The sequence below is a fragment of the Pseudophryne corroboree genome, chromosome 3 (genome assembly GCF_028390025.1).
Source record: "Pseudophryne corroboree isolate aPseCor3 chromosome 3, aPseCor3.hap2, whole genome shotgun sequence".
Lineage (NCBI taxonomy): Eukaryota > Metazoa > Chordata > Amphibia > Anura > Myobatrachidae > Pseudophryne > Pseudophryne corroboree.
The window spans coordinates 366,036,103-366,053,974 of record NC_086446.1 but is presented as its reverse complement, the minus strand read 5'-3'; the positions used below and the strand labels follow the sequence as shown (position 1 = coordinate 366,053,974).

The following is a 17,872-nucleotide window of genomic DNA, read 5'->3' as shown; positions in this document are numbered from 1 at the left end:
CCTGTTTCTATGGTGACCCAAAGGGGCTCAGTTTTTTTCTTCAATACTTTATATTAAGGTAGTATTTTCTTTCCTAAGCTTCAAACATTCGCACACATACTGTAGCTTTTAGAGTTTTGTTTGTGTTTTTCCTGTTGCTATCTCTGACTATGCTTATTTTGATCTTAATTATCTTCTGTTGTTGTGGACATGCTTACTCTTCCATTTGTCTGCAAAAACAATACCCCTGAGTTGGGGGAGCAGATTGCTTTATTCCTATTTGGTTCACTGCTCCCCTCTGCTAGTTTAAATAGTTCTTGATGAAGAATCAAAACTGTTCAGTTAGTATACTTGTTCTCTTGAAGATGGGTGCAGGCCATCACTTTTGTATAAGCTCCTATATCACCTGGTGTGAATATGGCCTATAAATCCAAATCTCTCCTCATTGCACAAGGTCTTTAGCCAAACATTGAAGTTTCTGATGTGATAAGTTCCATCTTCCCCTCTGTGTACTGGCAATACTTCTGAAAAAGTTACAGTGGTTGCCACCTGCTTCAGAGCAGTCCCTAACTTCCTAAATTCATCTTTTATGGTCATGCCTTCAGCATTAGCCAGGTCATTTGTCCTTAGGTAGACAATGACAGCCACCTCCCCTTTTTTTCTTGCTGCCTTCACAATTCTTAGCATGAGCTCTTTATCCTTTGGTGCTGTGGCTCCAGGAAAGCACCTTACTTGTATCTCTACATTATTTGCATTTCCCAGATGTATTCCTCTAATAATGGAATCTCCTGAGAGAAGTGCAGTCCTTTTTGGAGATGCAATTTTCCTGTTTCTTCTCCAGTTCCTATAGTTAGTAGAAGTCCCCATATCCTCCTGTTCTGCTGGTCCTCTATTAGTTGTACCTCTGCAAGAGCAGCATATGAGTTTTGCAGTGTCACAGCTTGTGGAAGGTATGTATTATTATATGTGCATAGTTACTATCATTTGTTAATGTTGGGGGTTTATTAAGCGTGAAGCACAGAGAATTACTAGTACCCATGCGCGTGCATATAAGCTCAATCTAGCTGGTCACTCACTTCAGTGCAATGTGAAGTGAGCACCCCCCCCCCTCGCTCAGCACACATCGCGCTGTGGGCTGAGCGTGTGGAGAGATGTGTGCTGAGCGGTCTATGATAGATCGCACAGCACACATCTCTCTGTGTACCCCCCTTAACACGAGGAATTTTGATAAGAGATTGGACTAATTTGATAAAATCACATCCCATTTGGGAACAGTCACCTTTTTATATCATTAATGTGAGATTTATACATTAAGGGGGTCATTCCAAACTGATCGCATGCCGCCATTTTTCGCAGCGTAGCAATCGGGTCACTACTGCGCATTCGTATGCACCGCAATGCGCAAGAGTGTTGTACAGGTACATAGCGGATCGTTGCTGGGTGATGGATTTAACAAAGAATCCATTCGCACAGCCGATCTCATGAAGATTAACAGGAAGAAGGCGTTTATGGGTGTCAACTGACCATTTTCAGGGAGTGGTTGGAAAAATGCAGGTGTGTCCTAGCGTCTGCAGGGCGGGTGTCTGACGTCAATTCCGGGACCATACAGGCTGAAGTGATTGCAGCGGCTGAGTAAGTCCAGACCTACTCAGAAACTGCATAAACTGTTTTTGTACTGCTCAGCTGCACAAGCGTTCGCACACTTGCACAGCTAAAATACACTCCCCTGTGGGCGGCGCCTATGCGTTTGCATGGCTGCAAAAAGTAGCTAGCGAGCGAGCAACTTGGAATGACCCCCTCCTCTGATCATTATAAATACCTGTTTGGGATCTGATACATACTTGTTCTCTAAAATAGATGTTGACTGTGAAACAGTTTCTTTATGTGCAACAATATATTTGGATACATACTGTACTTGCTGTCTAAAAACAGTTGTTGATTGGGAAACAGTTTCTTTATGTGTAAGAATTTAAACAAACTATGCATACTGAGTGTCCTGATGGAGAAATCAGGAAATCACCAGACATACATACATATTTGATATGATTGTGTAAATCCTTGTGTGTAAATCCTTGTACTGCACTGGTTAATTAGAAGTATTTGTACTGACATATTTCTAACATATTTCACTGCATTTGTCTGTTGCTGTGGATATTTGTAACCCCTATTTCTTAGATTTATTAAAAAATACTTTCCTAATCTCTTATTTGTGATATTTTCTCACAATAATCCACACGGAATATTGGGTGTGGCATTTGAAATATATGTTTTATGTGGATGTCTTTGTTTTACGCTGTGATTAGATTTTAATAAGTTTGTAATAAAAGTTTTACATTTTATGAATACAATTTTTTTCTTAAAAAGAGTGCCCCCCCAAAAAAAACGAGAGTCCCCTTTCTTCCTACACAGAATGTAATAGGATGCAAGTTTTAAACTTACACCTAAAACCTTAACAAAAATCACCTATAAATAGACCATCTTTTTGTAGGTGAGTTTGACAGAAGCATCCACAGATCAGCAAATACTATGTATGCTTCTGTCTGTAAAAGTCATGGAATAGTTAAACAGAAAAGAAACAATGTGCCCCCCCCCCTTCCCCCCAAAAGGAAAAAAGCATAGACAGAAAAAAAAATGTGGTTCTACTTGCAATTCCCATCATTGACTACAATGTATTGGTTCCCATCGTTGAGTCAATGTAGCGGTTCCCTCCATGGACTTCAATGGGGGATGTGGCGATTCACAGTCTGGCAACACACAGCCAATCAGTGGCCTACTACTACAGAAGCTGCTGATTAGCTGCTGGATCTACTAGAGCCTGGTATTTGTATAGGGCAGCCTTATGTGATAACACAAAGAGATCCTCAGTCTTGGTTCGGGTGTTTTTTGGTGTAGTTTTTTTTTAACCCCCTTGGATGCATACATGGACCGAAAGAGGATGTGATCTACACAAGGGATAGGTGAATATGGATTTTTTTTTTGTAAAGCTACCATGGATTCTACTGGACAAGGGTACGTGATCTACACCTGGAATAGGTGAGTATATGTGAGTGTGTGAATTAAACTTTTACTGTACTTTCACAGTGTGTGTGTGTGTGTGTGTGTCCTGTTTTTTTATATACACTGCTCAAAAAAATAAAGGGAACACTTAAACAAGACAATGTAACTCCAAGTCAATCACACTTCTGTGAAATCAAACTGTCCACTTAGCAAGCAACACTGATTGACAATCAATTTCACATGCTGTTGTGCAAAAGGAATAGACAACAGGTGGAAATTATAGGCAATTAGCAAGACCCCCCAATAAAGGAGTTGTTCTGCAGGTGGTGACCACAGACCACTTCTCAGCTCCTATGTTTTCTGGCTGATGTTTTGGTCACTTTTGAAAGCTGGTGGTGCTTTCACTCTAGTGGTAGCATGAGACGGAGTCTACAACACACACAAGTGGCTCAGGTAGTGCAGCTCATCCAGGATGGCACATCAATGCGAGCTGTGGCAAGAAGGTTTGCTGTGTCTGTCAGCGTAGTGTCCAGAGCATGGAGGCGCTACCGGAGACAGGCCAGTACATCAGGAGATGTGGAAGAGGCCGTAGGAGCTCAACAACCCAGCAGCAGGACCGCTACCTCCGCCTTTGTGCAAGGAGGAACAGGAGGAGCACTGCCAGAGCCCTGCAAAATGACCTCCAGCAAGCCACAAATGTGCATGTGTCTACTCAAACGATCAGAAACAGACTCCATGAGGGTGGTATGAGGGCCCGACGTCCACAGGTGGGGGTTGTGCTTACAGCGCAACACTGTGCAGGACGTTTGGCATTTGCCAGAGAACACCAAGATTGGCAAATTCGCCACTGGCGCCCTGTGCTCTTCACAGATGAAAGCAGGTTCTCACTGAGCACATGTGACAGACGTGACAGAGTCTGGAGATGCAAAGGAGAACGTTCTGCTGCCTGCAACATCCTCCAGCATGACCGGTTTGGCAGTGGGTCAGTAATGGTGTGGGGTGGCATTTCTTTGGGGGGCCGCACAGCCCTCCATGTGCTCGCCAGAGGTAGCCTGACTGCCATTAGGTACCGAGATGAGATCCTCAGACCTCTTGTGAGACCATATGCTGGTGCAGTTGGCCCAGGGTTCCTCCTAATGCAAGACAATGCTAGACCTCATGTGGCTGGAGTGTGTCAGCAGTACCTGCAAGACGAAGGCATTGATGCTATGGACTGGCCCGCCCATTCCCCAGACCTGAATCCAATTGAGCACATCTGGGACATCATGTCTCGCTCCATCCACCAACGCCACGTTGCACCACAGACTGTCCAGAAGTTGGCGGCTGCTTTAGTCCAGGTCTGGGAGGAGATCCCTCAGGAGACCATCCGCCACCTCATCAGGGGCATGCCCAGGCGTTGTAGGGAGGTCATACAGGCACGTGCAGGCCACACACACTACTGAGCCTCATTTTGACTTGTTTTAAGGACATTACATCAAAGTTGGATCAACCTGTAGTGTGTTTTTCCACTTTAATTTTGAGTGTGACTCCAAATCCAGACCTCCATGGGTTAATAAGTTTGATTTCCATTGATAATTTTTGTGTGATTTTGTTGTCAGCCCATTCAACTATGTAAAGAACAAAGTATTTAATAAGAATATTTCATCCATTCAGATCTAGGATGTTATTTTAGTGTTCCCTTTATTTTTTTGAGCAGTTTATATATATTTTTTTTACCAGGGGACTATAGGAACCAGTGGGCCCTTTACTGACCCACATGCTGTTACTCCAAGTACTGGTTTGCGGGGGGATGCCTGCTGGGACTTTTAGTCCTCCTGTAAAAATCAATATTATTTTACAAAACTCAAACTAAAATGCTATCAACTATGCACCAACATCCCAGGGGGTGCCAGAGAGAGTCCCAGGATTCAGCCCAGGCCTTGGGTGCCCTGGAGGGGAGAACCTCTTTAATGGGGGGGTCTTCACTTCTCATGGAAAAAGAGGTCTGGGTTGACTAGTCAGAGGGGTTAATGCATCAGCCAAGGGACCCTTAAGTGTTTCCTCTGGCTGGGCATTACATGCTGCTAATGGAGCTAAGTGCTGCTTCTAAAAATATGAGGGACCGCTATTTTTTTGTTCACCATATATCTTGCTAGTGGCTAAAATTTAGCCATTTATGTAAACTTGTTTGTGGAAGGTTTTTTTTGGCAATTTTGCTATACTACATGGTGAATCTTAAATTCTTGTTGTTGGATAATATGTGTAAAAATACTGTAATTCCTGTAATCTGTGTTTGGTTAGCCTCTAGATGAATAATATATCATCAGCGTACCTCTGCCAGAGGACCCTCCCACTTACTCATGAACAGGTTGGCATAGCTAGGAGCGAACATGGTCCCCATGACTGTCCCTATTTGCTGCAGATTGTTGTTGTTATCAAACCATGAATAATTATGTTCAAGTATGAAATTAATTGCATTGATGATGAATGATGTCTGTACTGGCTGAAATGTCTCATCCTGTGCTAAGAAGTGTTTTGTACTTTCTATCCAGTGTATGTTTGACTATGTATAGTGATGTGACATCACTGGTCACATGTCTTTGTCCCACTGTATTCTTTATAGTGTTTTATATGTGTGTGTTGTGTCTCTTTTGTGAGTTAACATGTTTCTGAAGGAATTGATCAATGTATCTGGACAAATTTGATGTTAATGTTGGATGTCTGGGATAATTGGCCTACCTGGTGGATTTTGGATGTTTGTGAACCTTGGGGAGGTAGTAGAATATGCGTATGACTGGATTTGAAGTGTAGAGGTATTCATATTCCTTTTTGTTTAAGATCCCTAGGGAAAGATACTGTTTCAGAATTGTCTGTAGCTCATCTTTGGATTGTGTGGTGTGGTCTCCTCTGAGTACTTCATATTTTTTGGTGTCCCTCAATATCTTTTTTTATTCTGTAATGTATGTTTCTTTGTCTAGTAAAACTATCTCTTCTCCCTTATCAGCCGGATTGACTATGATGTTTTTGTTTTCCTTTAGTTTTAGGAGTGCCTTTCTTTCTGCTTTGGTTAGATTGTGGTGTTTTCTTTGATTTATAGTGTCTAAGTCTTTGGTGATTACATGTTCAAATGTGTTTATAATGTGTCCTGTTGCATGTAGCGGATAAAATGAGGATGGGGGTTTGAGTTCCATGTGTTTTGAAGTTGTCCATTTGTTGTTTTGTTTTGGTTAGTAATGGACAGCTTTTGTGCAAAACATTTTTTTTAAACAGGATTTTGGTATATTACCAGGTAAATCCTTTTCTCGGAGTCCATAGGTGATGCTGGTTTACCGTGGGGGTTTGATGGGGTCCTTGGAGCCAGGAGCACTTTAAATTTTTCTGTGTGTGGCTGGCTCCTCCCCTCTTAATCCCCCCCCCCCACCGACCCATCAGCCCAGTTAAGAAAACTGAGCCCGAAGAGAGACGGCAAAACATACTGGAGAGGAGGCGAAGATCAACAAGACTAGATAACAGAAAACACAAAAAAGCAGTTGAGAAATCAGAGACAACTGCCAGCACCAACCAAACACCCAGTGATAACTTGAAAAGTCAAACAGCAGAATAAACACTTGTGAACAGTGCTGGGTGGGCGCCAAGTGTCCCCTATGGACTCTGAGAAAAGGATTTACCTGGAAAGTATCAAAATACTGTTTTACTTTGTCATCCATAGGGGACATCGCAGAGCTCCTATCACAGGCGGGAGTGCTCCGTGAACCCTGTAACACAGAACGTCCAAATGGAGATTCTGATGTGGCAAAGGTATCAAACCTGTAAAACCTGAGAAAGGTATTGTAACCTAACCAGGTAGCAGCACGAAATAGAAGACGGCGGGATGAAAGATAGGCCTGATGAATGGTAAGCTTAATCCAGCGTGCCAGCGTCTGCTTAGAAGCAGGCAAACCGTGCTTATGACATTGTACAAAACAAAAAGAGAGTCAGATTTTCTAAACCCAGCCATCCAGCTAATATATATGTGTAGAGCCCGGACCACATCCAAAGTATGAGAGGATGGTTAGTTCCCCTGCCGAACGGGCACAACAATAGGCTGATTGATGTGAAAAGCAGATACTACCTTTGGTAGAAATAGCTGAGCGGGTACGCAGCTCCGCTCGGTCTGCATAAAAAATAAAAAAAAATAAGGAGAACGGCACGATAGAGCGCCAAACTCTGAATCTCGTCTAGCCGAAGCCAAGGCGAGGAGGAAACTGTCTTCCAGGACAAGTTCTTCAAGTCCAAGTTTCCAAGGGCTCAAACAAAGAAGACTGACAGAACTCTAAAACTAAATTTAAATCCCAAGGAGCGGCAGGCAGGACAAAGGGAGGCTGTAATCTCAGAACTCCCTGTAAAAAAAGAAAAGAAAAAAAAAGTCTGAACATTCTGAAGGGAAGCCAAACCCGCCTGAAGGAAATGAGGTATCCTAGTTGAAAAGAAGTGGCATGAAGCCAACACTTCTCACACCAGACAACATATGCCTTCCAAATTCTGTAATAATGCTTGGAAGTAACTTCCTTCTTGGCTCACAGCATGGTGGGAATGGCAGCTGAAGAAATGCCTTTCTTCTTCAACAAGGCCTTCTCAATAGCCAGGCTATCAAACGTAGCTGTAAGCTGATAGACAAAAGGACCCTGCTGAAGAAGATCCTTACCGAGAGGCAGTGGCCATTGTTCATCCAGGAGCAAGAACTGGAGATCGGCATACCACACCCTGCGTGGCCATTCTGGGGTGACTAGAATGTCATCGATGTTCTCCCTCTTCAGTCTCTTGAAAATTTGAGGCAGCAGAGGGAAAGGTAGTAACAGCTAAACCATCTGAAATGGCCAAAGAGTTGCCAGTGCGTCCCACGCAACCGCCTCGGGATCCCGCATTCTGAAGCAGCAACGTGGTAGCTTCTTGTTGTGTCGAGAAGCCATCAGGTCTATTTGTGGACGTCACCACCTAGTGACCAGTTGATGAAACTCTCCCAGGTGGAGGTCCTGGCTGCTGAGGAAGTCCACCTCCCAATTGTCAACCCCCGGTATGAAGATGGCCAATATCACTGCAGCATACTTCTATGCCCACTGAAGGATCCTGGTAACTTCCTTCATCGCCGTTTTACAGCCGTAGCATTATCGGACTGTACATGTAATGCCCAGCCTTTCAGAGGATGAAACACCTGACAAAGGGCTTTGAAAATTGTTGATTGGAAGAGAGGTTTTCTGACTAGACCAGTGAGCCTGGAACTGTGAGTTTTGTATTGCGGCTCCCCAGCCCCTGAGGCTTGCATCCGTGGTCAGGAGTACCCAGTCCCACAGACTGAAGGCATTACCTTCCAGCAAGTGAGGAGTCTGCAATCACCACAGCAGGGAAATTCTGGACTCAGGAGAGAGTCAAATTAGTTTGTGCATGAAAAGATGAGAACTGGTTCATTTGAATAGAAGGTCCACCTGTAATATTCAGGAGCGGAGCCTGCCATAAGGGATTTCCTTGAAGGAAGCCACCATTTGTCCCAGGAGGTGAATACATAGATGTACCGAGACTCGTTAAGGCTAAAAGACCACTCTTACCAGATATTGAATTGCCAGAGCCTTGTCCAAAGGAAGAAAAACCCACTGGAGTACAGTATCTAGAATCATTCCCAGAAACTGAAGTCTCTGGTTAGGTTCCAAATTGTTTTTTTTTTAAATTGAGTATCCAGCCATGTTGAATGAGATGATGTGTTAGAGCAATGCTGTTGTGCAAAGCTTCCATGGATAGAGCCTTGATCAACAGATCATTTAGGTAAGGGACTATGTTCATACCTTGAGTTCTTAGAAGCATCCTCATAACCGCCATCACCTTCATGAACACCTGCTGAGCTGAAGACAGGCCGAAAGGCGGAGCTTGAAATTGATAGTGAGAATCTTGGCGTGTAAATCGAAGGTATGCCTGATGAGGTATCCAGACGAGGACATGTAGCTACACATCTTTAATATCTAACATCAAAAATTCCCTGGCCTCCAAACCTGCAATAACTGAATGCAGGGACTCCACCTTGAACTTGGAAACCCTTAGATAAGGATTGAGGGGTTTCAAATTCAAGATTGGCCTGACGGATCCGTCTGGCTTGGGAACCACAAACAGGTTTGAGTAAAAACCCTGGCCTCTGATGTTGAGGGACCGGGATAATGACACTTGCTTTCACCAACCTTTGGATGGCCTTTTAGCAGAATTGCTCGTCTTTCTTCCGAAGCTGGCAAACCGTCTCCGATAAAACCGATTGGGGGGTTGGATTTTTAAATCTATCTTGTACCACTGTGCAATCAGATTTCTGACCCAGAAGTCTTGGCAAGTGTGTTCCCAAATGAGACTGAAATCCCTGAGAAGCGCTCCCACTCTGGGATCCCCCAAGTGAGAGGAAAGACCATCATGCAGTGGTATTTATTGCAGGTTTAGGATCCTGCAGGGAAGTGGCTGCTGCTGGATAAGCACAACCTCTTGTTCCTCTTGCCACGTTAGATGCTCCTCTGGCACAGCCCCTGAACCTGGTAGGTGGACAAAAGCACTGAAAGGAAGGTCCTCTATAGTGGCGTCATGTTGGAGGAGCTGCAGAAGGAAGATATGTTGACTTACCACCTGTAGCTTGTTATATCCACTTGTCTATGTCAGGGCCAAACATATCCTTACCTCCGTATGGCAATGCTTCGACACCTCGCTAGGATTCTGTATCAGCTAGCCATTACCAAAGCCACAAAGCTCTATGAGCCATGACAGTCATGGCAGAAATTTTGGAATCAAGCAGACCTACCTCTCGTTATGCCTCACAGAGATACACCACTGACTCCTGTATATATAGAGCGCCAGGGTGGTTAATTCATCTGTGGAGTGACCCTCCTGAAGTCCCACTACTATCTTCTGAGCCCAGGCTTTGATAGCCTGCTTTACCCAGCAACCCACAATGACTGGTCAAAGTGAAACCCCTGCCACAGTACAAATCGCCATTAGGGTGTTTTCCAATTTTCTGTGCGACAGCTTCTTAAGAGTGGTAGCCTCAGGTACTGAAAGTACAATATTTTTAGATAAGCAGGAAACAGATGGATCCACTGTAGGTGGAGTCTCCCACTTCCGCCTATCTTCAGAAGGAAAAGGGTACATAGAAATAATTTTTTGTTACCTGAAACTTTTTGTCTGGATTCTTCCAGGCTTCCACAAACTGGGTATCCAGCTCATGCGCAATTGGAAATATGAGGGAAGACTGCTGCTTCGGTCCAAAAAAGGAACGCTGGGTTGGCACTGAATCAGATTCTGGGATCTAAAAGACTTCTCATATTGGCAGTATAGGAGCGTCCGCACCCCAGGGAATGGTCTCGTCCTCCTGTAGCAGGTCCTCCTCCAGTTCCTGCACAAATTCACCTTCCTCCAGCAGTGGTAAATCATTGTCAGAGTCATCTGACTGTAATACTGCGGGCATTTGATGTTCCTTGGTACCTGTTGAGAAACAATAGGGGAAACCTGTCTGGCCGGTGCCATAGCCAATGTCAAACCTTCAACCAACTTTGCCAGAGTTTGAGCCCAAGCAGGCTCAGGGGCCTGTAAAGCATGCGCCCAAAAATCTGCTCTTTCTTTTTGGCTGAGGACAGCTCAGAAGAGATATTGGACATTATACCAGTGAAAGCGGGCAACCAACTCGGAGCCATGTCCTGTATCTTGGAGGTAGTTTGTGAAGCAGATTCCTCCGAACACTGTTCACAATACAAGGAGATATCTGTAGAAGTCTGTGTAAACTTCACAAAGCAAGCTTTGCATGTAAAAACCTTTTGTGAGGCTCCAGATGTGGTACACTTGCCAGTCATTCTCAACAACATGCACCCAACTCACTGAGAGAAATAGAAAGAAAAACATAAAAATAAAAATAAATGAGCACAAGGGAATTGAGAAACCCCCACAGCTACTCAATAAACTAAACTATGAACATACAGCTACAATTTTAACCAAAATATTCTATTGGTGCTGAACTGAGATTGGCCCCCACTGAAAACCTGAATAGGAGTGAGGACTTGTGGTCGCTGATCAGGCTGCTTGCTGCATTTTAATGGTGTCCCTGCATTATCAAGTAGGAAAAGCCGGGAATGCTGGTCTGCTTCCTCCTGACTCCGCCTCCCCCTCCACACTAGCTAGCTGCTGCGTATAGGGAGGCGGGAATATGGAGACGTGCTTTAACCGCTAGCTCCCCCTTCAGGTTCCCACATCTTCACTTAGCATCTAGTTTCCCTTTGTGGAGAGGATCTTTCCCATAAGCCCCTGGGTCCATGTCACAAAGTATTTGGAATAGTAACCGGTGGCAAGTGGAGCGGAGCAAGACACAGAGCCCGAAGCGTGGCAAGCATCCAATGGTGCACAGAAAAAAACAAAATAACTTCCACCCTTACAGCAACTAAATGTTTTCTCCGTTCTCCGTTTGTTTGAGATTATCTACTGCCATCTCGTTATGTCACTTCCAGATCCTGATCACAAAGAGAATATAGATACAACCCACATCTTCACCAGCGACGTGAGACCTCACCCACTACCAACGACTCATGATCCCCACTGAGATCTAAGCGTGGCTGCAGCTCCGGCACCAAGGTTGCCAGTGCTGCTATATGTAAGCCGCGCAGGGGAGTCTAAGAACAAGGGGAATTTGTGCCTGGGAATCTGGGGCTACTTCTCAGATGTTCTATATGGGAGCTTTAGCCCACTGGACTAGGCTCTATAATTGTAAACACGTTATGCAAGTGTGTAAAGCAGTGAATATTAGTGCTCACTGTAAAGTCTATTCTGCCACACTGATAAACTTAATAATTTCCCAGGGTCCTGCTAGCAGGTTCCCTGGGTCATACTCACAACTGACGGCTTCAGCCAGCTAGCCGGTGTGGTGGCAGGCTGCAGGGACTTAAAACATCAGCCGCAACAGCTGTGTCAAGGCACCCTGGGACAGAGGTCCTGGCAGCCTGGGATCCGGGCGCCGACCTCAAGAGGTGGGAATGGTTCCCATCAGTAGCTCCCTCATTGCAGGCAGTCAGCGGCCAACTGACTGCCTGTGGAAATCCAAATAAAAAAAAAAAAAAAAAATCTCTGGAGCTCTCCACAGTAGTGTCCGGCTCTGAGGGCACTTTTTTCTAAACTGTGCTGATAGGAGGGGAATAGATGGGAGGAGCCAGCCATACACAGAAAATTTTACAGTACACCCAGCTCCAAGGACCCCATCTATACCCCCCCCCCCATCCCCCATCCCACTGTAAACCAGCATCCCAGTGTCTCTTAAGGCTGACAGAGAAAAGTTAGTTTTCTGATAAAGGACTGTAGGTCCAGGTGTGTTTCATACTTGATTAAGACTACAAGGGGTAATTTACCTTGATAGTATTGGGCGCTAAAAGCTTTACAAATTATATGTGTGTGTATGTATGTATATATATATATATATATATATATATACTTAAAAAGCACCTATATATTTGTTATTAATAGTATATAGTATTATTAGATCTGTTTCATACTTATTAAGCGTGTGGGGTGAATTTGAGTCCCTTTTTGAGAACAGCTACGCATGTGTGTGTCATTTAATTTGGTAGTTCTGAGGTTGAATATGCCTATTTGTTGTTGTGTTGGTTTGGTTCTGGTGTTTGCTTTGGGGTTTTTTTAAGCATTCCCTGCAGCCTTTTCTGTTTCTGAAATTTTTCTTTTGTTTGATTGTGTTTTGGGTTAGTTGTGCCTGGCAGAATGGGATGCCTGCCCCTAGGTCTAATAAATCTATGTCCTTTGTTTCTGTCATGTCTGGCCTTGTTGTATCTGCATTTGGGTTGCTAAATGCTTAAATGAGAATATATTTATGTCCATTGTACACACACACACACACACACACACACACACACACACACACACACACACACACACACACACACACACACACCATCCTGTTTCCTCCTCCATCACCCATATTATCTCGCGCCCCCTTCTCTTATGCTCACCTTCTTCCCCCTTCTCTTCTTTCTCCTCTCATAACCTCAGTCCTTCTTCCTTTGTTTCCCCCTCTCCATCTTCTTCTCCCCACCTGCTTTTACCTCCAGAGCTGCACTATATCCTACCACGAATCTGCACAATATCAGTCCACATTGCTATACAAATATGGCCCAACACATATCTTTGGAATAGTTGTACTAATGCAGGGTACAAATGTAGAAGTGTTGGATCAGGAGAGGGTGACAACATGAGTCTTAATACTTTATGAGTTAGGGAAATACCTACTCTCAAAAAGGTTGTAGTGTGGGGCAGGTTCAAAAGATATGGTAGATATGGCCAACCTCCACACAATTGAGCTAGCAGGACTTTGATTGTGTTTAACATATAGTATGCAGGTGGTCAGGGGTAAGTTACAGTAAACTTTATACATTTTGGAGTGATTCAAAGACTTGGACATTTGATAGGATGTAATTTTAATCAGCTCCCACTAACCATCATAGGCAAAGTGTCCAAAATCTAGCTCCCATCGAAACCTTCCAAACCACATTACTGCACTACATTCCCGCACCACATTATTGCGATACCTTCCCACACCACCATACTGCACTACCTTACCACACCACATTACTGCACTACCTTCCTCCATCACAGTACTGCACTACCTTCCCACATCACCGTACTGTGCTACCTTCCCGCACCACATTACTATGCTACCTTCCCACACCACCATACTGCGCTCCCTTCCTAGACCACATTACTAGACTACCTCCCAACACATAACTGTGTTACCTCTCCACACATCACTACACTACATCACTATACTTCTTCACTGCACTGCACACCCACAATACATACATAAGTAACAGCACTATACTACCTCCCCACTCTGCACCACTACACTACCTACCTACCCATACTACATCACTACACTATCTTTCCATACTACATATCTACACTACTCGCCACACACAGACACTACATAATAGCACTAACTCTCCACACTACATTACTGCACTCCACTAATTCTCCCTCCCATTACATTAGAACAGACCCTACATAGGCATTTAACTGTAAGGAGGATGTCTCTGTCTCTTTCCTCGGGTTCCTGGCTGCATACACAGAAGCCTCGCCTCTGGTGAATCAGCATAGAAAGGACATGCTCAGATAGGACAAGGGGTATGGAGAGGCCAGCCTGATAATGGGGATCGGGGGAACAGAAGAAAAGAGGGAGGCAGTTGGTTCTGTAGAAGCATGAAGGGGTCAGGTCTGGTCTGAGGGAATATGAGGGGCTATCTGGACATGTCACTTCTCAGCCTACTCATGGTGCAGCAGCAGGGCAGCCCATGATTGGGGGGAGGGGTCAGCCACACCATATCCATTATGAGAATGTCGGACTCTACACCAGCAGAGGCGGGTGCAGGGCAAGTGAGAGGGGAACAGAAGGGCGGGCAGTACTCTGTGCGTATTGCTTGACGCTGCTAGTTACAGTAGCTAGTCACGCTGCACAGGTGGCAAATTGCAGAGGATCCTCTGAGCCTATTTTCATTGGGGGTGTCCACGACACCCATAGAGGGAGAATAAAACCTCTGGAGCCTGCCAGGGGCTTTCTAGCGCTCTCCATGCTGTTGTATACTGGCGGCTGGGATGCTGCTGTTGGTATATTGACAGCAGGCATCTTGGCCACTGGTAATTAGCAGAGGCAGAACTCTGGGAGGCAACGGAGTCATCTGCCGCCGGGCTCCTGCTCTGAAGGGGGGCTCTTCTCCCCCCATTCTGTGACACCATTGAAGTAAGTTAATTGATGACTGCCGCTATCTTTTCACTATATGAAGTTCCTTCTCTGACAATTACACATAACTTCATATAGTTACATTTCTCATGCTTCCTGTACTGGAGCAAATAGCTCCATCAGTAAAATGTCTGCTGTCAGTGGGTTCTAATCCTGGGTATGACTGCTCAGAAATGTGTGATTTAAAATAAAAGACAATAAAATGTATGTATACTGTAACGAATTTACGCCACTGGTAATCAGTATGTATTCCGCTTTTAGATGGAAATGTTTGAGTGTCCCTCTTCCACCTCTCCCTCCTCTCTGATCATAAAGTGGTTTATTTGGCCCTGAATATATCCCACAAGTCAGAATTATTGTGCTCATTAGATTGTATATAAATATAGTTTGTGCGGCCCATTTGCCTGTTTCTGTTGCATTCTGTTACAGGTTGAGTATCCCATATCCAAATATTCCGAAATACGGAATATTCCAAAATACTGACTTTTTTGAGTGAGAGTGAGATAGTGAAATCTTTGTTTTCTGATGGCTCAATGTACTCAAACTTTGTTTAATACACAAAGTTATTAAAAATATTGTATTAAATGACCTTCAGGCTGTGTGTATAAGGTGTATATGAAACATAAATGAATTGTTTGAATGTACACACACTTTGTTTAATACACAAAGTTATTAAAAATATTGTATTAAATTACCATCAGGCTGTGTGTATAAGGTGTATATGAAACATAAATGTATTCTGTGCTTAGACTTAAGTCCCATCACCATGATATCTCATTATGGTATACAATTATTCCAAAATACGGAAAAATCCGATATCCAAAATACTTCTGGTCCCAAGCGTTTTAGATAAGGGATACTCAACCTGTATCTCCAACCCTGGGTGTTTTGTAAGTTGTATATTTATTTGGTCAATTTTGTATGTATGTACAGTATGTGTATATATACTGTATATATAAATTCTTTGCCCATGATATAGTTTGAAAATCAATAACAATTAATGAATTAAAAAAGAGAGAAACTTCCAATAACTGTTAACAAAGAAGTTGTGCTGCGAATGTTGCCTTCTTGTCACACCCAATTATTTTTCCCGTCCATGCTTCATCTTTCATTTTCTTTGATGGTCAATTTGTGACTCATCTTATTATAAATAAAACAAAAAATAAAACCTATAAAATAAAGGAAGTACATTTTTTTTCCTGTTAATCAGTGTCTAGTGTTTGAATTTAAGTAATTAGGGACATATTATTATTGGATCTTAGATTTTATAATTATAAATTCTTATCATTACTATTTATGGCAATAAAAAAAAAGATGATTTGCCCCATAGTATTAAAATACACCTGCATGGACGGGGCTCTGGAAGGGACATGTCCCCGTGCTGTGTAAGAAGTGTGCATTTGCAACCCCTTCACTGCTTCTTGCACAGTGTGCACTACTGCGCATGCAGGATCTGCTGACTTAGATAAAATACAAAAAATAAAGCATAAAATGTATAAAAGTCTCACAATATTGTTTCATAGTGCCTGGCAGCTTCCTCAGGCAGTGGTAAGTGAATGAGGGTGACCGTGTCCTAAGAAAGCTTTGTAGGAAGGCCAAAGCCACCATGTAAGGCTACAGTACAGTACAGTACAGTACAGTATATCCATGGCTGCACAGCAGTGCTGATGAAGGGGGACATTGCAGCACACTTTGGAGGTGTGTGCATGGGTACTTTTGTTTGTACTTACCACTCCCTCTCTTGACACACCTGGATGTCAAGCCCAATTATATGCATTTTCTAATAGGTCAAGTACTGGTGTGGTACATACTAAGACAATAACATAATGTGATTACAATACACTCAATAATCCTGAAATCAAGGTGGTTTATCACTGTAATTTTACAGGGGCCAGATTTTCAGTCAATTTAGGTAGTAGAGACAGTGGCGCCGAGAGAGTGGGGGAGAGGTGGGCCCAGGTCTGATGGAGGGGCCCAGTGGGGGCCCAGGACCATGCCTTCTGTGATTAGGCCTTGCCCCCTTGAAAAGTACCTGAGCCCAGCCAGGCTCTCTACTGCCCTAGCTGGGAAGCATGCCATGCTCCTGTGAGTGGGTGCTTCTCATGTGCTAGACATGCCCCCAAATAGGTGTGGCTATGCTGTGGTCACACCCCCTCCAGGGGAGCCGGGGGGGGGGTCCAGGAAGTTGTTGTACCATGGCCCAGGATTTCTCTTTGCAGCCCTGAGTAGAGACTTTAAATAGTAAGCTGCATTGGGGCAGGGCAGAGCCGGATTAAGGGGGGGGGGGGGGCCCGGGGGATACGTACCCCGGGCCCCCCTTTCCAAAAGGGCCCCCTGCCACACCGCAGATCAGATCTCTCTTCCGATCCGATCTGCGGTGCTGTGCTCCCCGGCTCCCGTCCTCACTGCAGCAGCTGCGCACAGACAGGACAGCTGAGCTGAGCGACGGCTCAGCTCATAAGTGCACGCAGGGGGGGTTTCAGAGTACCTGGAAACCCCCCCAGCCCACCGATCTATCGCACAACTTACCGATACATTTTTTTTTTTATGGAGATGGAGGAGCTCCGCAGGGTGTGTGTAGAACGCGGCAGCTGTCTCCACATATTTTCTGAGCGCTGGAGGCTGCCTGAATGACCAGTAGAGGGAGCTCCTCTCAGGAAGTTCCCTTGGGGAGAGCTGGTTAGGCTGTACGGATGTGAGGCTCCACGGAGTGGCACGGACTGCAGAAGCCAAAAGGTTTGTGTCTCTTTCGGGGGAGCCAGGCTGGGAGAGTGATGTGTGGGTGACTTTGATGTTGGCTGGGTCAGTACTCAGTAATCCCATCTGCAGGAGTGTGTCTGACCCTGACTCGCATTCCTGGGTATATGGGGGGGCTTTTATAAATAATGGGTGCTTATTTACTATTTTCTTGCTTTACATGGCTGTTTTATTTTATTGTGAAAAAGGTGTGTGTGTGTGACAGTGTTAATGTGCTATGTACTGTAACTGTGTGTGAGTGAGACATGCATGTGTGCTATATACTGTGTGTGTGTGTGTGTGTGTGTGTGTGTGTGTGTGACATGCATGTGTGCTATATACTGTAACTGTGGTGTGTGTGTGTTTGACATACATGTGTGCTATATACTGTAACTGCGT

General features: G+C 44.4%; 1 protein-coding gene across 8 annotated transcripts in view; it reads left to right on the top strand.

Annotated features, from left to right (window-relative positions):
* The window catches only part of B4GALNT2 (beta-1,4-N-acetyl-galactosaminyltransferase 2 (SID blood group)), a 230,382-nt gene that overhangs the window by 137,113 nt on the left and 75,397 nt on the right, over window positions 1-17,872 (top strand). Inside the window, exon 1 of one of the 8 annotated variants that reach the window (XM_063963548.1) lies at window positions 17,146-17,473. The exons of 5 other annotated variants lie outside the window; for them this stretch is intronic. Coding sequence is in view for 1 of the 3 variants with exons in the window: in XM_063963546.1 (XP_063819616.1) it covers window positions 17,529-17,539 (11 nt within the window). In the remaining 2 variants the exon portion in view is untranslated. 2 more of the 8 variants (XM_063963546.1, XM_063963551.1) reach the window with 2 other exon arrangements.